Below are 25622 nucleotides of genomic sequence, written 5' to 3' on the forward strand. Positions count from 1 at the left end.
AGTGGTTGAGTCACCATCCCTGGAAGTATTTAAAAGACGTGTAGACGAGGCGCTTAGCGACATGGTTTAGTGGGCATGGTAGTGTTGGGTTGACGGTTGGACTCAACCGATGATCTTAGAGGTCTTTTCCAACCTTAATGATTCTATGATTCTATGATTCCTTCATAGTATTGGTGACCTTCTGTTACTGTCCTCTGATCTGCTTGTTATCAAGAATAAAACTTGGGTACACTTTGCAAAAAGACTGGTATATGCTACGCTTTCTACCTCTCTTCAGCGTTCTTTTCTTTTACTGCCCTAGTGAACACAGGAAATACCTTATGAAATAAAAAAGACTCATGGACTCCATAGGAGCTAATACACAGGGAACGTATAGTAGTCTGAGGAGGCGCATGAAATTGGAGGTAGCTTTTGTTGCAAGCTGTTTGAGGAGGCACATTCCTGAGATCGTTCTCTCTTCCCGTTGGCAAACCTCCCGCGAGAGTTGTGATAAGCTGGATGCAATCATTCCTGAAAATCTGCTCCATTAGCATAGATGTCGAGCTGGAGCAGCCAATACAGTTTTATTGTCTATACCATGCCTAGAGTGTTTGCCTACATAGCTTCAAGCGTGCTGTCTCCTGGATTTCCCCACCTACACTGAATGCATATGAATTACAGGTTGGTTCCTGCACTACAGGTGGACCTGTGGCAGCCCAGCAGCCCCTTCCACATCGTCGAAGGTATGGTCACCGACGTGCGAGTACCACAGAACACGTCCCGAAGTCTGCTGCCCTACCTCCAGCAAGCAAACATCCAGTACACGTAAGCCTGTGCTTCGCTTTCTGTGCCTCGCTCCAGAGATCTGGCCTCCAAGGCAGGTCTGCGTCTACCACACCAAGCGCGCTTGAAAATACGTTCCACATCATAGCGATTAGACTGGCAGACAACTAGACATTGCCAAGAAAACAACCATTTTAATGGGAGAACAGAAAATCTCCCACAGGCAGGCAGTTTTAATTAAATGTCCTCCTTTGGAGTCAAGCTGAAGTGTTTTCAATGTATATGAAATCACATCTGTTAAGAGAGGGATGGTAATTACTAATTCTACAGCCTGCTTTGCCTCTCTCTTTATTTAATAGGAGCAAGGTTTGTTTACAAGTCTGCTGCAAATGCAGAGGCAAGCCTTCTTCATGAATTATAAAGGAATGTGCTAGTTCTGTTTTATAACTCTCCATTCCTCGTGACCCAACGCAAGTCATACGGAACAAATACATGCTAAGGATCACACATCATTTATAGTGTTTCTTAAAAGCATTCAAGAGAGTTTTGGAGTATGCTTATTTCATATTTATCAATATGATATACTAGACGAGTAATGATCTTGTCATTAAAGCCCTTTCAGTGAGATGCTGAAGCATCTGAATAATCAACTGATGAGTTATTTGAATTCTCAAACATTTGCTGAATAAAGCCCTACGTGAGGCTATTTATACTTATTTCTCAGAAAAGGATGGCGCAAATCATACTGTATATTATATGTAATCTTATCAGAATTCCATTTTTATTACAACAATGGTCTCTTATTAATTTGCCATTCTAAAAATACAAAAACAAACATAAGGAAATGAATTATGCAGGCCCGGTAGCTGAAGTTCAGAATGACTTTCATGTGGGTTCAACACTGCTTCAGTTTTGTTTGTGTTTAAAAATGAGATGGGGATTTCTGTAATTGTTTTCCTGTGCTTATACAAAAAATGTCCCCTAATTACTGTGCCCTGGCAGTTGTAGTCATGTCTGCTGCTGTTCCTGCTCACAGTAATCACCTTTAATGAAATGACAGAAGGCCATTTTATATGTGTTACAAATGCTCCCTGTACTTGAAGACCTTTACTTAGGCTGCAGAGCAGAGTGTGCAAGGGCAAGAACAGCGAGAGCGAAGGGTCTCTGCAGTTTACCTGAAACAACGTGCTACCAAATACTAGGACAACATTACATTAATTTTCCACAGGGAAAATTTCCTCTCTGACATTTGGCGTACAAGTTGAGGGCGCTTAGAAGGAAGCTGGGCAGCATTTTGTCAACTGTTTCTTCGCTCTCCCTCTTCATCTCCCCACTGCCTGTTTCAAACTTCTTGTCCACTGGGTCCCAGCCACCAGAAACAAAACCCTGCAAAGCCTCGGACGAGCGTGTGCTTGTCCTGACGAGCCTCCTGAGATCTGTAACTCCACAAGAACCGGCAGGATTTGCCATGAGAGCAGCAACAGACACAGTCAGGGAGCAGCAGGAGCAGGGCGGCCGGGCACAGCCATGTCCACAGAGTGGCTGGGGTGGGGACCACGGCCCTGAGCCGAAGTGCAGCTCCACAGCCAAGGGGCCGAGGCACCGGGCAAGGTTTCATACGGCTCCTTTTCTCATGGCTGGTTTTCACAATATTTTTTTTTTAATTTTATTTTTGACATGCTATTTGCAAAGGAGTTAAATTGCTACGTCCCTTTTGGAACTGGAAAATGTGAGGCAAACACCATGTAAAACTTCAGCCTAACGGAGTGACGCTTGCCTAAATTATGACAAATTTCTAAAGACAGGAGGCATTAAGCAACCCTAATCATGAACAAGGTGACCGGCCCTTGCCTGTAAGACAGGCTTAACTATCCCAGTGTTTGACTTTATGAGAAGACGACAGTCATGAAAACAAGCCAAGCATCAGATAAACTCTTACTGCACCAAGTTGCCTTGGTTGTAACTTCTCTGACAACGAAGCCACTTAGGTTGTGACCTAAGGGACCCGAGGGAATTAAGAGCCTTTGTGTTATAAGCACACACAGGACACAGTCATTTAAGAGTAAGGAAAGATTACCAAATCTCATTTGCAGTACAGACGCATAAGCAATCAGGAGCTGTGAAATTAAATCTATTATTGTAAAAGTGAGCAAGCAGAGCTTGATCCTGGTAGGTACTTATACTAATCAGAATTCAGCAAAGCAGGCAAGTATTTTTTTAACATATTAGATGTCCTAATGACTTGAATAAAACCACTGCTTTAATCTAACTACAGGGTTAAATGCTTTACAGTACTGGTCTTAGAGTGTATAGCACTTTGCAAGTCAAAGACTATAAGCCCTTAGTTTGCTTGATGAAAGTTGCTGATGTAGAACAATGTAATTCCTAATTATACAATTACTTCACTAATACATTTGAAGATGGGGATAACCTTTACTTTGATATTATATGTAGATAGACCTACTATCTTTGAGGTATCTGCTGCACAGCGTGAACACAGTTTCTTTCCACCTTTTTCCAATCATTGCAGCTAATGCCGATAAAATTTTAAAAGGTTGGATGTGACCGTCATTTTACAGGAGTGATGAATTAGTGGTATGGTGATTACACATCGCCATGCTTTAGGAGAAGGTGGTATACAAGGATGACTGTCAATTTTACAGTGATGTTGTTACTGATGTCAGTGACGATATTCCCAGCTCCTGCCACTGCATGATGGAAAGGATAGATGCTCCAACTTCTTCAATATAATTCTTTTCAGATATACAAATATAAAAATATAATATAGAAAATCATTATTTGGTTTCACCCTAAAATAGGAAAGTTTTCAGCTTACACCAGTGTTTCTGCATTTTGCTTTTGATGCAAAGAACCTCTTACTGTTTATGCAAGCATATTTAATTTTCACTTAGTATTGTTTCATGTTTTTCCTGAGTTATTTTAAAATAACTGGCAAACAGCTATTGCAGAGTAGATAATGTAAACAACAAATCACACTTAAGATTTTTTCTTCGTTTGTTGTTTGTTGTGTTTCAGACAGAATGATAATGCCGTCAAGTTCTTCATTTTTTTGTTTTGCTTCTACAACTTGTATGTGTATGTACTGTTCCAGACCAGTACAATAACTCCTGAGAGAAAGTATGTGCATGTTTTTCTAAGCCGAAAAAGATTTTTTTTTAAGGTTTAGAAATCAATTTTTGAAGATCCATGATGACATAGTGTAACTGGATTATAAAAGAAGACAGCAAATGCTGCTCCATAAACAAATGCAAGTGGCTTCTTCTTCCCATTGGCTACATTATTTACATCATTCTGTTTTATTCGCTTAACAAGCTCATTGTGTTTTTTGAAGGCACTGTTACATTTCAAAGCAGCTGGCGTATTTATTTGGCAGCATATATTCAAATAAGCCTGAAGCACTCTGTTGTCAAAATATAACAGATGAAGTGACATCAGGATGGTTTAACTCCTGCTATATTTCTTCTAAATGTGATTGTTGTTCTGCTTTAGCCTATGTGTTCTGCTAGTTTTTCAGTAATACCGCTATCTTTTTTTACCTAGGATTCTCATATCCGACCTACAGAAAGCAATAGAAAACCAAACTGGACTGAGGTCATATAGGAATCGAAGGTCCCTTTCTGGATATAACTATGAAGTATATCACTCCCTGGAAGAAGTACGTGAAAATTCATATTGTTCCTCTTACCTGCTACACTGTTGTTTGTAATAAGGCTAAGATTTCACTCTCTCTACAAGTTATGGTTATCTGTTCATCTTCAGAAGTGTTCTAAATGTTTCTTCTTCAAAAACAGGCACCTTCTTGAAAATAAGTATTTTTTTAATATTTGTATTCAAGGCTTATCTTTACATGTAAATATCTTTGACAGCTTCTGAGTTTTGTTTTCAAAGTAGGTCTTTTTCTCTGATGGAATAAGAGATTTCAGTGAGCGATTAGTCTCACTGAGTCATTTAAGTAAGCAATATGAGCAAATGCTTATGTATTTGCACAAGGGGCCCAAAGACTTGAAAACGCTTAGATACAAATTCATGTATAAGGGATACTATCCTGGAAGATAGCTGGGTAAATAATTTCTGTTGATTTCAGCGTACTCACATACACAGTTTCAATCTGCACCAAAACAAAGTCACTAGGCTGAGCACAGAGGGTGCTGCACCTCAACGAGATCTGATGCCTGTGAAACAAATATTGCAGATAGCATTGAATCCTGCGGGTCAATGTGTTCGCCATTCTGTGTCCTGGCAGGCAGACTCAGGGACCTTCTTTCTTCACTCCATTAATATTTAGTGGGAGTGGTGGATTAGCCCCATCCCCAGATTTTTGATGGACAGCTAATGCATTCCGGTAATATCCAACAATAAAATGGGAAAAAAATCCCATGTGACTGAAGGCTGCATCCAGCCTCTGGCAATAGAGCTATGAGAGCCCAAGGATAGTTCAAGTGTGAAAACAAAAACAAACAAACAAAAAAAAAACCCCAAAAGACAAAAAGAAAAACTACAGGAAAATCCAAAAACATACAGACGACTGAGAGCTGAGATTAATAAATGTGTTACAGTTGCTTCCCATGAAATGCAAAGATTGAAGCAACAATTTTGTTTCTGTATTTGCAGATCCAGGGTTGGATGCATCATCTGAATAAAACTCGTTCAGATCTTGTTCACATGTTCTCTGTTGGAAAATCCTATGAAGGAAGACCACTGTTTGTACTCAAGGTAAAGATTAAATAGTCATTAATCAGACTAAAATCTGGAATGAGGGACAGACACTTCGTTACTTATGTTATAGCATGTACACCAGAGACGCAGGTTAACAGTGTTTCCTAAGGATGAGTTGCTAAGATCTAAGTATCTCTCTGAATGTCATCTTTAATGAACAAAAAAATAAAAAGCTGGAAAACTAAAAGCCAAATCCAATTTACATGGATTAGATATGCATGGAGATAGATTACAGGACAAGTTCAATTAGCAGGATTTGGATTTAAGCGAACTGGAAAGTTTTGTGTTTATAGACACTGCTTGGAAAGCAGTTATGCTGCAGAGGGACCCCAGAGGACTCTGGAGCTCTTCTCAGCGTGTGCCACATACGCTTCCTCTTTAGCTACTGACAAAATTTCAGGGCTGCGTGCTCTCAACTCACATTATTAGGACCACAAATTAGAGGGTGTCAACAAGACGCAAAAAAAATTCTACTTTCAATGTACTTCCTTTTCATCTGCTGTTGCAGAGTTCTGAAAATTTTATTCTGCATCAGGCTATTCCTGTAGCATCATTTTTCCTCACCCTGCTCCATGTGATATTTAAGAATATCACTCCTCATAAAAGAGGAATTGTCAGATCTCACTTTTCCTGTAATTTTTTTTTCCATAGATCAGCTTCATTATCTTGGCATACCTGCATATAATTATCTTGGCCATACCTTTGAAAACAATAAATTTGTGTTCCTTTATATGAGGAAATTCAAAATGGTTTAGTGTTTCTAATAGTCTATTATTTTCTCATTACTATGTCTCACTAATGTCATGAGATCTATTGATATTTCTGTGAATATTCACACTTCAAGTTAGGTAAAAGATCACGGCCCTACAAGAAAGCTGTCTGGATAGACTGTGGGATTCATGCAAGAGAGTGGATTGGCCCTGCCTTTTGCCAGTGGTTTGTGAAAGAAGTAAGTGTTTAATGATTTACAGTCATGCAGTTCCTTCAGTTTAATAAACATTGCGGTTTTGCTATAACTGATCTAACGTATTATTAATAAGAAAAATAACTAGCTATTATACTGCTTTTTTTTTTTATTTGTAGAACATTTAAGTGCTTGATAAACGAAGCTGATAGTGACAGCCAGACACAGCTAGGCACAGGAAGAAAATATGCCAGACACATATTGGCAGAGATATGAAGTAGGATTTTATTCCAAGACCTAAAAATGTGAAGATTGTGATTCTGGTAATGGTCCAGGTAAATCAGTGCCAGTTTGTACTGCTTCAGATCAGTTCAGCAGTACCTTTGCTTTAAGGACATAGCTTAAGGAAGACATTTCTCTTTTGTGTAATTCCATAGGAATAGGAAGCTAAAATCATAGAATCATAGAATAGAATCATAGAATTGTTTAGGTTGGAAAAGACCTTCAAGATCACTGAGTCCAACCATAAATCTAACACTGCCAAGTCCACCACTAAACCATGTCCCTAAGCGCCACATCTACACGTCTTTTAAATACCTCCAGGGATGGTGACTCAACCACTTCCCTGGGCAGCCTGTTCCAAGGCCTGACCACTCTTTCAGTGAAGAAATTTTTCCTAATATCCAGTCTAAACCTCCCCTGGTGCAACTTGAGGCCATTTCCTCTCATCCTATTGCTTCTTACTTGGGAGAAGAGACCAACACCCACTTCGCTACTATCGTTTCAGACAGTTGTAGAGACTGATAAGGTCTCTCCTGAGCCTCCTCTTCTCCAGGCTAAACAACCCCAGGTCCCTCAGCCACACCATAGGTGTGCTCTAGATCCTTCACCAGCTTCATTGCCCTTCTTTGGACGTGCTCCAGCACCTCAATGTCTTTCTTGTAGTGAGGGTGTGGTGGTGCATTCCTCCCCCCTTCTTTTCCTCTGGGCTACGATACGATCTCAGAACCTTCTGTTAAGCTTTAGCCATTGTGTATGAGTTGGGCGGTTAAGCGTCCCTTGGCCGTACCAAGCACTCTTGCGTGGCTAAGGTGGGGAACAACACTGATCGTACCAGGGACACTAGCTACATGATCAAGGTAGGGAACAGAAACAACAGATAATTCATCATCTCTGACAGGTCTGAAGCTCTCCCTACCTGGATCATAGCTCAAGTGGAACAGTACCATTGTTCCCGTGAAACAATACCATAATTACTATCCTGGACCACCTCAGATAGTAGCTAAAATGGAAATTTACTGATGACTAAAGCCAATCATCTTGCAAACCTATAAACAGTGGTACCAAGTGAGACCCTTTGAGCTCTCCTGGACTGCAGTGGGCTGCATCCAGAATCTCCCTCTGAGTGGGACGCTTCTCAGAGTCCGCAAACTCAAATTTGCGATACTCAAGAGGATCACCGAGATTTTGGGCTGAGACGCTCCTTGGGGCTCAACTCTTTGCCCATTGAGAAATGCCAAAGCATTTAGCGTGAGTATTTCACGGGACTCGAGGGGAATTTTTAACAGGTATACCTTTATAAATTAACTAACTTTAGGCCTTTCATTTAGCTTTGGTACCATATTCATATGCATATATATATATATATGTATTGATTGATCTAGATCACTTCCCTACTCCTGCTGGCCACACTATTTCTGACACAAGCCAGGATGCTATTGGCCTCCTTGGCCACCTGGGCACACTGCCGGCTCATATTCAGCCGGCTGTCGACCAACAGTCCCAGGTTCTTCAGCCAAGCAGCTTTCCAGCCACTCTTCCCCAAGCCTCTAGCGTTGCATGGGGTTGTTGTGGCCGAAGTGCAGGACCTGGCACTTGGCCTTGTTAAATCTCATACAATTGACCTCAGCCCATCGATCCAACCTGTCCAGGTCCCTCTGCAGAGCCTTCCTACCCTCGAGCAGATCAACACTCCCGCCCAACTTGGTGTCATCTGCAAACTGACTGAGGGAGCACTCGATCCCCTCATCCAGATCATTGATAAAGATATTGAACAGGACCTGCCCCAAAACTGATTCCTAGGGAACACCATCGTGACCGGCCGCCAGCTGGATTTAACTGCATTCACCACAACTCTCTGGGCTCAGCCGTCCAGCCAGTTTTTTACCCAGCGAAGAGTGCACCTGTCTAAGCCGTGAGCCGCCAGCTTCTCTAGGAGAATGCCGTGGGAGAGAGTGTCAAAGGCTTTACTGAAGTCCAGGTAGACCACATCCACAGCCTTTCCCTCATCCACTAGGCGGGTCACCTGGTCATAGATGGAGATCAAGTTGGCCAAGCAGGACCTGCCTTCCATGAACCCGTGCTGGCTGGGCCTGATCCCCTGGTTGTCCTGCACATGGCTCGTGAGCGCCCTCAAGACGAACCGCTCCATAATCTTCCCCGGCACTGAGGTCAGGCTGACCGGCCTGTAGTTCCCCAGATCCTCCTTCTGGCCCTTCTTGTAGATAGGCGTCACATTTGCTAAGCTCCAGTCAACCGGAACCTCGCCGGTTAGCCAGGACTGGTGAGCACTTCCGCCAGCTCCCTCAGTACACTTGGGTGGATCCCATCCAGTCCCATAGCCTTATGTGTGTCTAAGTGGTGTAGCAGGTCGCTAACCATTTCCCCTTGGATTATGGGGGCTTCATTCTGATCCCCGTCCCTGTCTTCCACCTCAGGGGGCTGGATACCTGTAGAACAACTGGTCTTTATTAAAGACTGAGGCAAAGAAGGCATTAAGTACCTCAGCCTTTTCCTCCCCCCCCCATCCAATAAAATAATCCATTTAGAGAAACATTTTTTATTGTCTTTTACAGCAGTAGCCAGCTTAAGTTCTAGTTGGGCTTTGGCCCTTCTAATTTTCTCCCTGCATAACCTCATGACATCCTTGTAGTCCTCCTGAGTGACCTGCCCCTTCTTCAAAGGTCCTAAACTCTCCTTTTTTTCCTGAGTTCCAGTCAAAGCTCTCTGTTCAGCCAGGCCAGTCTTCCCCGCCAGCTCGTTTTTTGGCACATGGGGATGGCCTGCTCCTGTGCCTTTAAGATTTCCTTCCTGAAGAATGTCCATCCTTCCTGGACTCCTTTGCCCTTCAGGACTGCCTCCCAAGGGACTCTGTCATCCAGTCTCCTAAACAGGCCAAAGTCTGCCCTCCGCAAGTCCAAGGTAGCAGTTCTGCTGACCCCCTCCTTACTTCTCCAAGAATCGAACACTATCATTTCGTGATCGCTATGCCAAGATGGCCTCCAACCATCACATCACCCATGAGCCCTTCTCTGGTCATGAACAACAGGTCCAGCGGGGCACCTTCCCTAGTTGGCTCACTCACCAGCTGTGTCGGGAAGTTACCATCTTCCACACGCTCCAGGAACCTCCTAGACTGTTTCCTCTCTGCTGTATTGTATTTCCAGCAGACATCTGGTAAGTTGAAGTCCCCCATAAGAACAAGGGCTGGTGATTGTGAGGCTTCTCCCAACTGCTTATAGAATATTTTGTCTGCCTCTTCATCCTGGTTGGGTCGTCTATAAAAGACTCCCACCATGACATCTGCCTTGTTGGCCTTCCCCCTGATTCCTACCCATAAACACTCAACCCTATCGTCACCATCGTTAAGCTCTAGACAATCAAAACACTCCCTAACGTACAGGGCTACCCCACCTCCTCTCCTTCCTTGCCTATCCCTTCTCAAAAGTTTATAGCCATCCAGTGCAGCACTCCAGTTGTGCAAGTCATTCCACCATGTTTCTGTGATGGCAACTATATCATAGTTTCTCTGCTGCACAATGGCTTCCAGCTCCTCCTGTTCGTTGCCCATGCTGCGTGCATTGGTGTAGATGCACTTCAGTTGGGCTATTGATCCCACCACCTTTTTGGGGGGAGAAGCCTTAATTCCAACATGACCATTCTCAGGCTCTTCCATGGTTTCCAACACATCCATAACCCTTGCATCTTTGCTGCCGCATGGATCTCCATCCCCTACCTCCACTGAGACAGCTGACTGAAAGACCTCGGTAGCACACCGTCCCTCAAACATTGGCATGCTGCCCCCAGGCTTCTCTAGCGAGCCTCGTTTTATCCCTTTGACCCTTCAAATCTTGTTTAAAGCTCTTTCAATGAGCCCTGCTAACTCCTGTGCAAAGATCCTTTCAGACAGGTGTACCCCGTCTTTCGCCAGCAGGCTTGGTGTCGTGTAGACCGACCCATGATCAAAAAACCCAGAATTCTGCCAGTGACACCAGGCTCAGAGCCAGGTATTGATCTGCTGGCTCTTCTTCTTCATAGATAGATTTCACTCAAAATGATGGATTTCGTATTCTCTGAATATCAAGTGGTTCCTCCAATGTTTCTTTGATCCTATCTTACTGGATTTATGCTCCCTTTATCTTTGATATCTAGGGTTTAGCCTTCATATCCACTCATTTGCCATTTTTCAAATGATCGGTGAAATTAAGTGGAATTGGAATTTTGCTTTCCACTTGTCCAGTACATCTTTTCTTTTTTTTTATATCAGCACTTAATCTCTTCTCATTTGGGATTCATTTCAGATGCATGATATGTTTGCAGGATTTTGATATTTCCCCTTAGCCAACAAACTTTTGTTCAAGATGGGATATTAGCTGCACAGGGGAGACTATCTTGCAATGCAATTTACAGAAGTCAAAGAAGGCTTCAAAAAATCCAACAGATGTGCTTTGAGTATTTTGCATACCATTTTTTGCACAAAATAAGGGATGCAACTTTTTTTTTGCAAGGTTCTTCCTATAAACACACAATTCTCTCACTTCTTTTCCACCCCATCACTGGAATTCTACAATGTATTAATATGTCCTCTGATTTAAAGGATCTGCCTTTGATTTTCTGGGATCTCTACACTCAGCAGAGAGTGGCCCTATAATTCACTTCATGAGAGTAAACTTATGCATCATCAACAGCCTAATGCGTTAGCTGAGATGATCATATAACCATGTGTGGCCTTCCCTTAGAAGTCACAGCAGCGTATAGGGCAAGTACAGAAATAACAAGGCCACTACAATCTGGATGAGCCTGTCAGCATGGCTGCTGGTGCATGGATAGGCTAAACCAGATCCAGGAGCTGATCTCCAAAGTTCAGTGTGCAATGTTGATGTGTCTTCTTATTAGGACTTCTATTAGCATAAAGATGAACAAACTTGCAACTATTTCTGAGCAGCTTTCCTACCCAGAAGAACAGGCTGCAGCAAGGAAGGAAGATGTTTGGGACAGACAGGCGCTGGTGGGAAAACCAGTACGTCTTCCTTACCAAAGTTTTCCCATAAAGCGCTACAATGTGGCAGCGAGGTAAAAATCACAAGGTTTCTCTGTAGAGCTTATGGCAGAATATAGGCTGCGTATGCGTATATAAAAGCCTTCTGGTTGTTATTTGAGATCCTCAGAGAGTAGCTTGCTAGTAAAACTGTTCGCTAACTATGTAAGAGCATTTTCCTAGTTCAAAGAAAATTTCTGCAGAGTTCCTTGAGACTACATTTGTCTGGCCATCTCGGTCATGCATTGCCTTTGTTCACAAATGACATATATTTTCTTCTTTCCTCAGAGCAATATTTCAATCCAGCATTAAAGCAAAAAGCATGAGGATAAGAATACATCATGCTCACAGTCGCCATCATTATATTAAAAATGACGGGGAGAGGAGGAGAGACAAGATGATTCTATATTGTTTGGTTTAGGTATTGCTTTTCTCATTAAATGAATTAGACATTTTCAGTAAGAACTCTGGGAAAACTGAAGGTCTCTCTTCTGCTGGCAAACTCCTCCCTCAAGCATCTCTGCAGCCTGGCAGCCCACTTTCCATCCTCCCTGGTGCTTATAGGCAGTTCTGAGAAAGGGCAGTCAGCTTGGAAACTGATTTTTCCTGGCACGTTTGTTGACTCTAAGGAATAGCACCACAAGCCCATTGATTTAAGGCAAGCAAAAGGAAATGTTGGATTTATGTGGTGTTAGCTGCTTTTCTTAGTAGGAACAGCATACGTGCATCCCTTTACTGTGCAGGCAGCCTGAAATATTTTATCGAGCTTTCACTTCACCCTGTGGTCTCTGTCACTTGTTTTTATTGAAGTATCCATACTCCTGTGTACAACTAGGCTTTTCAAGTGATTTAGCTTAGAAAACAACCTCCATGTATGAATGTCACTTAACATTCAAGCTCAAGACTGGGCAAACCTGACCAGATATTCCCATCCAGCTTGGGAACCCTGGGTATCTTGCTTGCACCTCTGGAAGCAGCAGCTTGAGTGCCAGTGAATTTGCTGCAAGCAGTGGGTGACACGACCTCCCGTAGGGTGGAGGTGCCACTGAGCAGCTGGCTGCTAGTGTGGCTTGCCAGGGTATGGGCACTTTCTGCAAAGCATCTGGAGTTGTTCAGCTGAGCAGGACCCGGCTCCCATCTATCTAGAAATGCAAAGCAGACTAAGACTTGGGAAGTGAGGATGTGAGGCTAGAGCATGGGAAGGCAAGAGGCTGCCTGCTATGCAGGCTTGTTCTGTATTCGGGCAAATACAATAGTTAGAGAAAAAGAACAGACAAACTAGAGAAAGAGGGAGAAAGACATAGAAGTAGAAGTTAAAGATTAAAAAGAGAAAGAGAACGCAGAGGGAAGAGTTTTGCATTATGTGATAATATAACTGAAAGCACAAAACCAGCCTACTCACATTTTGAAACAAACAAAAGGAGAGCGAAGACTATTGTTTGGTTTGGAGGGTTGGGTTTTTTGATTGGTTTTTTGTGTGTTTTTTTATTATAATCTACTCCAGCATGAGCTCTAGCCTTGGCTCTGTATTCCACAGGTCTGGTGTTAATAACAATGTCACTGTTTGTTTCTGTAAAAGGCGCCCCTGAATGCCTGTAGTCTCTCAGCTAAAGATAATCAGATGTTCTACCAGGGTTAATAACACTGGTGGCCTCTGACACTGGTGGCCTCTGAGGGTTTCTACCTCATGGTCATTGAATTTCAAGTCAAGAAAGGGGACGTCCTGTGCACACAGGATCAGAGCTTTAGGTACCAGCTAATGAGCCAGAGAGAAGTGTCTGCGCCTGTATTGTAGTAGAATACCAGTTAGGTTACAGTGGAGTCCCACACAACTTCAAGCCTTACTCAGCTGGAAAGGGGTGGAAAAAGGGCCCTGACAGTGGAAATATTGAGACCTGTGGTGGAGTAGGGAAGCAAGAGGAACTGTAAAAGGAAACGGAACTGATTACATGTGGACTACTTTGAAGGCAACCTGCAAAGATAAATGAATCCAATGTAACCCAGAATTTGTGTCCAGAGCAAAAGATTCAGGGGAAAAAAAAAAGAAAAAAGGTTTGTTAGCCTAGATTTTTAAAAAGACTGCACGGGATCTAATCATGCATTAAAATGTGTTAGTAAATATTACAAACTGGAAAGAAAGAGACGCTATTATGTGTTATTACTTTGTAGAAAGCAGTAGACTTTAGAAACAAAATTTGTTGTATCAGACTTAACATGTATTTATACAAAATTACATAGCCCCATAGAAACAAAGAAGCAAAACCTACAGACTTTTTGCAAAAGTACAGTTATATATGTATATGTGTTAAATAAGAACATTTAACTCCTCTTCATTGGGTGTGCAACTGTGAGAAGAAAAGCAGAATTCAAATATCAAATTATCCAGACCTCAACTTTAGGATTTTACCATCGTTTTAAAAATCTGAAATATGGTTCACAGGCTGCTATTCAAATTAACATCAAAACTAGATTCTGTTTCAGTTTTAGTGGAAGCAGATGAGGATTCCTATTACATATGGTTTGACTTTCTTCCCTCTAATAAATGTTGCCATTTGATCCATGTCAATGATGTATAACCTTGAAATGTCATTCATACAACATTTTCAGAAAACAACATACAAGAGATGTGACTTTAAGATGCACTGTTTGTTGTTTCTGATGCAGAAATTTGTATTTCAAGATTAGAAAATTCAAGAAATGTAATTAAAAACCTTCAAGAAGCAAGCACTGATTGCACTTGTGACAAAATGTTCTAAGAATCCAATGGCAACTGTAAGAGAAACGTCCTTTAAGATCAAGTGCATCCCCCTAAGGGAGTGGCCTCATCGGGGTCTCAAATGAAGGTGCAAATAGCCTCACACTTTGGAAATGCAGTCACCTCCACCATCACCTTCTTCTCGCATCCTCAAAAGTGGGCCTTTTCAGGAAAAAAGGAAAACTAACATATGTTGACCGGATTCAGTATATCTGCATCTCAAATGTGAACTGTGGCATGCTCTTCCATAGACTCCCTCGGCTCTTACATTTTTCAAATGTTTAAATCTTGAGGACTTCCCTCAAAATAATATTATTACTCTTTGAATGTCACTTTTCCTTAATGTGAGACTGTTGCGGGTTTTTTTCCTGGATAAGCAGTGCTAGCATCTGCTTCTTCTGGGACAGAACCTTGCTAATATCGAAGGTCTTTGCTGACAAAATGTTCGGAACTACTTCTGAGCTTTCTGGATTTGATCAAGGTGACTTGATAAGTTTGGTTCAGGCATTGGCCTTGCTAGACTACCCATGACAGTTCCCTCACCCTTATCCACAGGCCCACTGGAAGGGAGCTGTATAGTAGGGGAATCCAAATCCGCACCTCTGAAGCCCTGCTCATCCTGCAGCACTGCATCATCCCTTAAAGATAGGCCATAATAGCTGTCTCATCTCAGAAGAATCCCAAATCTGAAAACTGTATCAGTATGCTCTGTATACTTTAGTTTGTGAGATGCGTGGCTGAAAGTCCAAGTTCTGAAATGTGTGTGTCCTATGATCCCAGTTATATGAGTTCTCAAATTATCCAAGATGATGTGCTTGTGCTTCGTCATGCACCCCGGGAGCAGACAGGCAACCCTAGACAAAGAAGTTAAAGGCTGGGGGCAGATTTTTTTAATTTTTTTTTTTTAATGCTGACGTTGGTATTGATTGCTGCCAAAACCAGGCCTGAATCCCATCTTTTCATTCCATAATAATGAGCTAAGAGAGACACACAGACTGTCTAAGATGCAAAATGGCAACACCTGCCTCCACTATTCTAAGCGTGAGACTGATTTATGAGTCATCTTGTGGGATGCATATGGGATGCATGCTGCCAATTAGCCAACCATTGGGCTTGCGGACCAGGCCCCAGAGACCAGTCTTTATCAGGAATTTTGCAGAGTTCAAGACCTCAGATTCTTCCTCAGGAATGTTTATGAAGTGCTTGACTGTAAAGACAGGATACTTAAAATAACAGCACGTACACATACACAGAACTGAATAAGGACAACTGTGCAATCAGATACAGGTCCAAGCAGGAGACCCAGACAGCGTCAGTGTTAAAAGAGGTTGGCTCCTCTTCTGCACCATGACCATGTGGTCAGAAGGCCATAAAGCTATAAGTATTCCTACTTTAAGATCTGCTGAAAGCCTGTATAGCACTTACATTCATTCTGCAAAATTCCATAGTCTGTGTCCTAATGGACAAAACATCTGCAGTATGCTGCATCAACAGTCAGAGCAGCACTCAGTCATTCATTCCAGTGCTGAAGTCCACACTGTCAGGAAAACAGCTTCACATTCTGGATCATTTCTGCATCTTGCTGAGCTCCATCAAAACTGGTGATCCTTTAGGAGTCAGAAAGTTTATTTCCCCTTGCTATCCATAACTACCAGACTCTCCAAATACTGGCTGATCATGGAAGTCAGATACCAGTTTTTCACCCACTTCAGAAATACTCTGATCTTGGGGGTGTGTAAGATAGTTATGTGAAGCAGCACACTAATGTTTGTAAAGATTATATGCTTGACCTATCACTTGTCAACAGACTTAAGTCTTTTGAACAGGTACAACTGAAATGCCAGGTTACCACAATCCAGGACTTCAGACTAATACTAATTTAAAGGATACTCATTACACCTATATTTAGTTATTCTTTGAGACAGCGTAGTTAGTTCATCCCCCATAATATGCTCTCCATCTCCATTTTTTTGAGTTTTCCAAGCAGAGGTTTGAACCGTACAGGAAAGAAAGCAAGGACGTGACTGCCGTACATTTATGCCACGCCTGTTCCTGGGGACAGGGATGCCGCTGTTCTTAACATATCTTTGAGTGCTGGCTCTCAGAAACCTGAAGAGCTTTTGAAATAATTTGAAATATTCCGAAGTTAATCGGAAGCATGCAGGGCCAAAACAAATAGTGTACCTGTAGCTTTTTCCTTTCACCCTTTAGCTGGATACGATCCTTCTCTCTGAGGTCCGTTCCCTTCAGCTAAAGCTTTTCAGCTGATGTTGGTTTGACTCGAAATTTTTTGTTGCCCTTTAAACCATTGCATCTTCTTGCTCTATGAAATCTTCCTATCTGGGTTTTCCTCGTGTTCATCACGTTTTAGTTCACCCTTGTTTTAGGAAGGCTAGAAGCTTCTCAGGGCTGCATCTTGGCCCCCTGCAGCATCCTTCACAGCTGCCAGTGATTATGGCACCATGAAGACTGGGCTCTTCTCACCTTGGAGGACCAGCCACCTGGTGACTGATCTCTCCACAAACTCTGCAGCTCTTTCAGAAAATGCAATACAATTATTGGAGCTTAATTTTTATTGTTTGCCAGACTCTAGTCTCCCCAGCTGTCCTTTTAGCTGCCTAACCTCAGAAAAAAATTGACTCTGAGTGCTCCCTATATATCCATTATCTGGAGGAAAAATCCATCTGTTTCATCCTGCAGCATCTATATTTGAAACACTCAGCCTTACTTATCTTTAGCTAACTCATTCTTCTCTGTCAGGAGCTTCTGTCTGAAACGCTATTTGTTTTTTCTCTATCAGAGAGATCACCTCTTCCAGTCTCTTCATTCAGTACTTCATTCATCAGCCTTTCAACATCAAGAGGCGCTGGTGCAAATGCAGAATCTGTTTTATCCTCATGATTTTTTTCATCCTCCAAATGCTGTTCCTGCCATTTGAAGTTTCTGTGTGGTAATCACACCTATGTGTATGTAGTTTCTGCTTCTACTCAACATCCCCTCTCCACTCCACAGCTGGTTCAGTTCTGAATGAGTTTGGTTATTTCAGCAGCCATCTTATACCCCACTTTGCTCTGAGTGTCTACATCTCTCCAGCACATCCTTGCTACTGAAAACAGAGGTTACTAACGTGCACCACTTCTGAGGGGAAGGAAAATAAAGTAGCAGTGAACACTACCAACAAGAGTTTCCCGGACTGGGTCCTCAGTTGTGATGCTTTTTTTTTTTAATGGATAAAATCTAAGCCAATGCCAAAAAGATGGAGTGCAGTACCATGGTATCACCACAACGAGGCATGTGATGCATTGTTTTAAAAGCAGCTGTGGCAAACCATTTTTATACTGTGCAGTGCTTCGTTCTCTTTTGGTCCGTGGTGGATTTTCCCAGGTTCTATTCAATGGTAAGACAGTTTAGGGAAGGTGCTTTCCTTTGCTGTGACATCTTCACGATGGCAAAAAAACAGTTAAAATGGTTTCCAGTTTTCCTCTTCGAAAAAGAAATAAGTACCACATTATTTCTCTTGTGCACTTTCAGCTACTCAGCTGCATCCTCCTGCCTACCCATGATCTTAAGAAGGTAGAAATTACTTTCATTTTGCTTGCAGCTATTCATTTTTCACAATGTGAATACATCTTGATAAAATAAAGCTAACCCTGCAGCTGTGTTGTGTCTGTAGTAGGAATTCTTCAATGACACTTGCTAGTGCAAACTCCTATGTAAGTATTAATCACTAGGACATTCAAATTCTACCCTGTGAAGGTTTTTAAGCTGTTGGGTATGTTCTTCTTCAAGGCATGAAGAGAATTCACATTGTTGCTCCAACATATTACTTGCCCTAGGGAAGAAATTCTGCTTTATATTTTAGCAGTCCTCTCCTGTATGATGATGCTGAGTAATTAGGGCCTCCGTAAAATTACTGATATGCAGAAGCGCTATTGAGCATGAGAAAGGACTGTGAAAGAAAATTCTGTGTGTTGGACAATTTAGTTGTTCCAGAAATGGAATTACAAGCAATAATTTGCATCTTAATTATTTAACTGTCTCAACAATTTAATTAAACAATGTATTCAAGTGAGTTCTGTTGGGTTGCCCTCAGTATGTACTACCCTAGACCAACATAACTAGGATGTAAAATTCAAGAATTACATTTTTCTGTGGTAGACATCTCAGGGGGTCTCCACCAACTCGGTGGGCTTTAGTTTCATACAATTACTAGTAGAGAAATTTGTGTTCTCCCTTTCAGAGTATTCACAGTGCTTCAGAATTACTCAGGCCTTTGTTTTCCCTGCTAGGCAGTCCTTGACTTATTTGGGACCTATGAGTTTTCTTATGTATTACCTCTGGGAGTGGAACCAAAAAGTTGTGTCTCCTATCTCCACTAAGATCTGTGTAACTCTATCCAGCTTCTTCCCCACAAGATCCTTCATTTGCTTGGGTGGTCCCAGCCTTCTACGAGCTTCCTGGAACTGCTGTTTGCTCCTCTAACATGTCAATCATGCCGTCATCTCTCTGCCTTTTCTCTGCTTCAGCATCTTCTCCATTTGCATCCTTAAGTACCAGCATAAGCAAGCCTGTGGGATCCTGCAGATCCTTCTTTTCAGACTCTGTGGAGAGCCCAATGTTGCGGAGTAGTTGCAGCACACTCTCATCTTTCTCAGTTGTTGTTTCTGGGTTCCTCCTGTGGGAAACGCTCCCAAAAAGGAAGGAAAATTTTGCTTGGCAAAAAAAAAAAATCAGACATAGTTCAAGCTTCAGCGTTGAAAATTTGACCCTTTGTTTTAAGCCATTTGTTTATAGATACTCAGTTGTATCTTACCTTTAATAACGGGCTTACCACTCTGCTTGTGATTTGAGTGTCAAAGCAGGACACTAGCAGTAAAAGGGAAAATGGAGATAAAAAGATGTACTGCTTCCAAGTACAGAGACAGAGCTAACTACTGGCTTGCCAAACTGAAAAAGTGGCAATGAAGGTCTGCATGGCAGATCATAGTGTCACCCTGCTAAAGTGTAAGTAAAACATTTTATGTTACCATCAGAAAGGATGCTTTAACTGATATCTTAATAATTGCATGGAAGAGTTAATCCTGTTTTGTTGGAAGCATTTTATGCGATTTCTGGAAGAACAGCAATGGAGTCAATTCCCTGTGCTGAAATAGTAACTGTTTAATTCAGTGTGATTGTTTAATTCAAAAACAGAAACAACAAAAGCTGATTGTTACCTTAAATTTGATAATAATTAATTGTGGGACAGCAAATCGTTACTAAGCTCAACTGCAATTTCAGAGTTTCTCTCAACCCTGTCTCCTTGCTTTGTCCTTCTCAGTCAATCCCCTTATTTTATAAAAAGCCCAACTGCATCCTAAATCCATTTTAAACTCTTGCCTTTTATTGCCTTGGCAGTTTGCAATATAGCTCTTTTGTTCACTTCGTCCCCCAAATTAAATTTCCTATGGACCAGATCCTCAGCCAGCCTAAGCTGGCGTAGCTCTATCAACAACCACCACTCTGCTGATCCAGATGATCGAGCCCCCTCCTATTAATCATTGGTCCTTTCCCCCATCCCCCAGGCAGATTGCTTGCACGGTGTTGGCAGGGTTCCTGTATCATCTGTTCATTCACGAATAACACTATTCAGCATTTATTGGGCCAGTCTGGCTCTCTGCACATTCAGCAGCAAAGCTGCTATTGATTGCATGATGGGGAAGCAGAATCAAGCTGTATAAAGTCATTACTTTGTATTCTGAGAGCTCTGTACAAACGACAATGCAGTTAATTCCCTAATGGTTTATATTCGTCTTGCTTGTGTCATAGTGAAGAGAAAATGTTTCAAAACTGCCGGGGGTGGGGGGGTGGTTCGCATGATCGTTGTTCGGAGGATTTGAGAGTCACGTCACAATAGGCAAGTTGTGGGCTATGCTCCAGCAATGACACACCTTAGTAACTGTACGGCACATATTGCCAAAGACCTCCCTGTTAAGGGAGGCAAGATTATACAGTCTGTATTGCCTGATTACATATATCAAATAAGATTGCCAGATAAAAACAGTATGAAGGACAAAATATTTTCAGCAGAAAGAGTGAATATGATCTCACTTATACCAGGTTACACCATCTGCACTCTTGCTTTCCATGAAGAAGAAAGCTACATCAGGTCCATTACATTTTTAATGAAATGCTGCTCTAAAAGGGTAACCAAACTATTAAGATAAACCATATATGCTTTAAAGAACAGAATTGAATGATTGATATATTTGGCTCTAAATCAACTTTAAGACTTAAAATTTTGAAGACTATTAAAAGGGAACGATAATGCTTTCTTAAGTCTCTCCTAGTATTTTGTCAATGACAGCAGGCATTAAAATAACACAGAGTAGCTTTAAAAAATGCTTGGCATTTTGCAATCTATGTTTTGTTTCGGTTTTTAAATGGTCGTGCTTTTACCGAGCAAGAAAAATATATTCTTTACAGGATTTAAAACATACTGAACATTAAAAAGTCTTAATTCAAATATTTTCTTTATGTCACTTTTTGCAAATTTGGAAAGGTTTTGAAAAATTTGTGAAGCTCATCCATGCAATTTTTAAGGAGCGTATTACCTTAAATTAATTAATTATCTGTACAGACGTAACTGACAGCAAAAGAATGGCATATGTAAATACAGATACAAGCAAATATGCCAGTCTCATTATCACTGGTATGTAAATACCCACCATGGAGACACAACCTGAGCTTAATTTGTTAATACTGCCTGAAAAGAAAAATGCATTCAAAAGTCAAGGAAGTGGTGCGTGGTGCCCAGCCAAATTACTTCTCTCTGAAATAAGGATGATAAAAATGTTCATTTTCCTTGACTCACATTTTGGAGCACGACTTAGTTCTGTTTCCACTGTAAGAACAGTCTTACAGATTTAACATCCATACTTACCATATAGGCTCCTAATCCCGTGCATTAAGTGCAGGGCTAGCTTAATGCACAGAGTAGCCCTAGTTACTTCAGGATGTGTTTTCTGCATGTGGAACATCAATGAAACAGAGCCCTTGTTTTCTCGGTCATTATTTTTGAATAACCATTGCTTTCTGTTTTGACAAAATTACTTCTTACTATAGCTGCAGTTCCCTGAATACCAATATTTTTATCCAAATGTATTTGTAGTCTTCATGTGTCTTCCTAATACAAGTAAATTGAATTTAAATGCAATACCATTCCAGCTAAGAATCTTTGGAGAATTTCTGGCACAGGGGCCAGGGGACCTGTGACCTCTGCATTGGCCAGGGATTTTCTCCCAGGCAGTCCATGGCTCCACCAAGCTTCCCCTCAAAAGCCCACTGTCATCCTCTTTTCCCCTGTGATAACCCTACCCTTTTTCACCCTGCGGTGCTCCATGCCATGTTGTCCCAGCTGCTACCTAAGTCTCATTTCATTCTGTGCTGTGCCCACTTTGTCCTCTATTGCTCACCTTCCCCTCCTGAAACAGCAGAGGAGCTCGGTGTGGAGTAGCACTGGCTGACTCGCTGGCTTTGCACAGGGATGACGTGCTGCTTTGGATCTGCAAGTGAGGCTGAAGGACCTGCACGTGCAGAGCACTGCTGGAAGGGAAGCTGAGGCTGGGTGAGGAGAAAGCACTGGATGACAGAGAGGTGGTTAATGAATAGCTTAAAAAAAGTACTTAGAAGTCTCTCTAGGCCCTTAGTAAAGAAAAAAATGTTCAGACTCCTCCATGAGTAAATTTCAGCCCCAGATATGTCCAATTGTATGGGTACGTCTTACAGGTATTCCACAAAAAGCATCCGTCAGCTCCTGTGGCAGGTTCAATAATCCAAACAGCTGCATGGTTAGGAGCCCAGAAGTATCGCATTCCTGTCCTGTTCCCTGGCATTTGACAATTGAAAAGCTTTTAGCTTAGTCTATTTCAGAGCAAACGTTTCCCTTTGTCCCCCCAAACACGTTACTTCTTGGATCTGAAGGGCCAGAAATACTGCAGAGCAGAAGGCTGTAATCACAGCACCAGGAGGAGAGGAGCCAGCCCCAGGCATCCCTCTGAACCCAGCATAAGTGTGATACGCTTTCGGCCTGCCAGGTGAAGTACTCGATTCCTCGCCTTGCAGAATCAAGACTTAAATTTTGAAGGATGCAAGTTTGATGCCCAGCTATGACAAGGGACAGTTTTTGCTACAGCATGTGGAGTCCAATCTTCCTGAAACTGGTAAAGGAGCATCTCTGGTACTAGCAACCAGAACTGCTGAGGAGCCTCTGGTTTGCTGCGTTAGAATCTAAGATGTAGAATGGAAAAAAAATACTTTCCTACCTAGATTTCCTCTACTGACCTTTATACTTGAGGTTCTCCAAAAGTAGAGGGTTTTCTAAATTATAGAGGAATAAGCTGCCCGTATTGATGATTGTGCATATAGTAAATTACTTTGAATACAACAAAAGCTTATGTAATGTGAGCCTTAAACACTTTAAGACATGCTCTGACCTCACCAAATCATCTCCTGGTGGAAACAAGAGCACTCCATTGTCTTACAGGAGCTAAACGCATTTCCTCAACTAAGAATCTATTCCACTGACTTTCAGGTCCTACGTCAAGAAACACTTTGTATGCATTTGTTTCTCTGTAATGTGAGTTGTATTTTCGTGGCTATTGAGAAGCAGAGAGAATAGGGTCTTTTGAACACCTTTTTCACATGTTCACATGCTGCCTTTAATCACATTTGCAGGAAGACATCAGCCTTTCAAGTACAGCTCTAAGAATGTCAGTGGTGCCATGAGATCAGGTCTCTGCACTGCCAAAGGCCACATGACTGTCTTAGCCTGTCACAATCAGGAAGTTATTTTTATTATGGAAACTACTTTCTTTGGCTTTTCTGCTTTAGGCTCTTCAGACATACCAGACCGATCCTGCCATGAGAAAGATGCTAACTCAGCTGTATTTCTATATCATGCCTGTATTTAATGTGGATGGATATCATTTTAGCTGGACAAATGTAAGTAGTATCAGTAGTATTACTCAAAAAATCGTTCAGACAGGAAAGATGGAATGGTTGTGACATCATTCAAAGGTGACTTTCCGTATAATCTTGTCCATCACTTTGTGGCATGCAAAATGGAAGTAAATTACTCCAGTTAAAATATAATACTGAATATGCTTACTAGGGTTGGTTTGTTATGTGTACAAATAGATTTTTGCCAAAATATAGTAATATTGCTATTTAACTATTTTATAACTTCTGTAAGGATCGATTTTGGAGAAAAACAAGATCAAAGAACACAAGGTTTCGGTGTCATGGTGTTGATGCTAATCGCAACTGGAAAGTAAAATGGTGTGGTAAGTCTGGAGGTACTTTGGTCCACCAGTTCAGATTACCCTGTATTTATTTAATTATCCAACAGAGTAAGTAGGTTAGGTCACATCCGTTGTGAAGCGTTCTCTTTTCCATAGTCAAAGTTGAAACTACTTTCCCATAAAGCCACAAGCCAGGGCTCAAATCTTCCTTCTAGTTTCTGAAAAAATAAAAGTCCTGAACTTTGGGAAAAGCACATCTCATCACAAGTAAAAAGTTTTCATGGCGAGTGTGGCAAAAGTAAAAAACTACACATACAGCTATTCTGTATTTCTGCAATCATGTAAATCATTTGAAGCACAGCATTAAGCCTGGCCCATCACATTTCAGAATTTACCTGACTACAGCTTTAGGAAACATTTCAAACTTCATTTTATTTAATTAATCATTTCTCTGAAATGGCTTTAGCTTTGGAAATGTCAGACTTGCTTTGTTGGCCTCACAGAGGAATGTCTGAGAATATTTTAAGGCCATTATTATTAGTGATTTAATAAAGAAAGAAGGTGCTTCTAAATGCATGGAGATCCAATTTTAAACTCCCAGCACTTCTGTAAATACTTTCATAAAAATTGACCTCAATTTTGCATAGAAAATGCAGCAGTAATGAAATACTAGCAGAAGATTTGGCATGGGTCCACTGAAGAAGAAATGGTATTTTATCAAATCTTACAGCAAGAGAGTGCAACTCGTACAGTAGTAAGCAGCCATACAAGTTCTGGTGCAGCAGAAAGTAATAGCACTTTGTTGTGAAATTTGGCGATATACACCTGGTTCTTCTGCTGACCTGCTCTCCCATCTTGAGCAACTTCCTTCACCTCTCTGTGCAGCTGTTTTCTCCTCCAGCATTCGTCCACCTTCCTTATTTACATTACAAACTTGTAAAGACAGAAATTGTATTTGCATAGTGCTAGCGCAACAGCCCTCCCTTCAGCCCATCCCTTTTCCACTGGAAGTCTCTAGATGTTTCCACAATAGTCCAATTACCTGCAGTAGGAGTGAGCGCTGTACAGTCTGGCTTGCAGCGACTGGATTCTTTAAGTAGATTTTCGAGAACTGTAAGGATAAAAGTGAGTGTGAATAATCTCCCTGGGGAGATTACAAATGAGGTGAGAGTGAACAGAAGCATACATTCAATACAGTATGGACCTGTGAAATATGCTTCCTGTTTTTTTCAACTCTACTTGCAGTAAGGAGAGGGCAGACACAGAAGCAGTTACAGAAAGCCTATGTTAGCTGAGAATCCCTCCACTACAGAAGACAGTCCCAGGGCTGCTATCAATTTTATGCTGCAAAAATAATGTAAAAATGAACCAATCACTGCTACCATATTTTACTTAAGTGCGTAAGTCACAACTGCAGGTATTTTGGGGACATACATTTACTGTTCAGAAGATAGCCACCGGCATAGTTGGAATGAACAGTTCTCTTACAAAGTCTTCAGAGCCGTATTATAGGTACCTATGAGTGCAACATTAATACTCACCCAGTGCATTTTCTTTCTAGTCCTAATTAATCTTTCTTGGGTTCAAATCACTCTGCTCCTCCCTCTTCTTGCTCCCTAGCCACTGTATTAAAGCACACTTTTTACTCAGTCCTGAAAATGTTTGCTTAGTTTTCAGGAAAAAACATTTTTTCTAGGCTGAGTGAAACTATAACAATACACACACGGGTTGTGTGTTGTAATCCACTACTTGCTGCATTCCTCCCCTGCACTGAACATGAAGGACAGGTCCCCACCCTGAGTTTAAAAAATAAAAATTCCTTCAGGGTTGCTCGTCATCCCACCAAGCACATGGTCTGCTTCCCTC

The 25622-nt window shown here is 41.6% G+C and overlaps 1 protein-coding gene across 1 annotated transcript in view; it reads left to right on the top strand.

The window, feature by feature from the left end:
- The first annotated feature begins 679 nt into the window (after window positions 1-679).
- Window positions 680-25622, top strand: part of CPA6 (carboxypeptidase A6) — a 34245-nt gene continuing 9302 nt past the window's right edge. The window contains exons 1-6 of the mRNA XM_075140649.1: window positions 680-804; window positions 4324-4438; window positions 5395-5496; window positions 6344-6448; window positions 23347-23457; window positions 23708-23798. Of these exons, the coding sequence (XP_074996750.1) occupies window positions 725-804; window positions 4324-4438; window positions 5395-5496; window positions 6344-6448; window positions 23347-23457; window positions 23708-23798 (604 nt within the window). The 5' untranslated portion in view covers window positions 680-724. The remainder of the gene's footprint in view (window positions 805-4323; window positions 4439-5394; window positions 5497-6343; window positions 6449-23346; window positions 23458-23707; window positions 23799-25622) is intronic.

This window comes from Calonectris borealis, chromosome 2, assembly GCF_964195595.1.
Source record: "Calonectris borealis chromosome 2, bCalBor7.hap1.2, whole genome shotgun sequence".
NCBI lineage: Eukaryota > Metazoa > Chordata > Aves > Procellariiformes > Procellariidae > Calonectris > Calonectris borealis.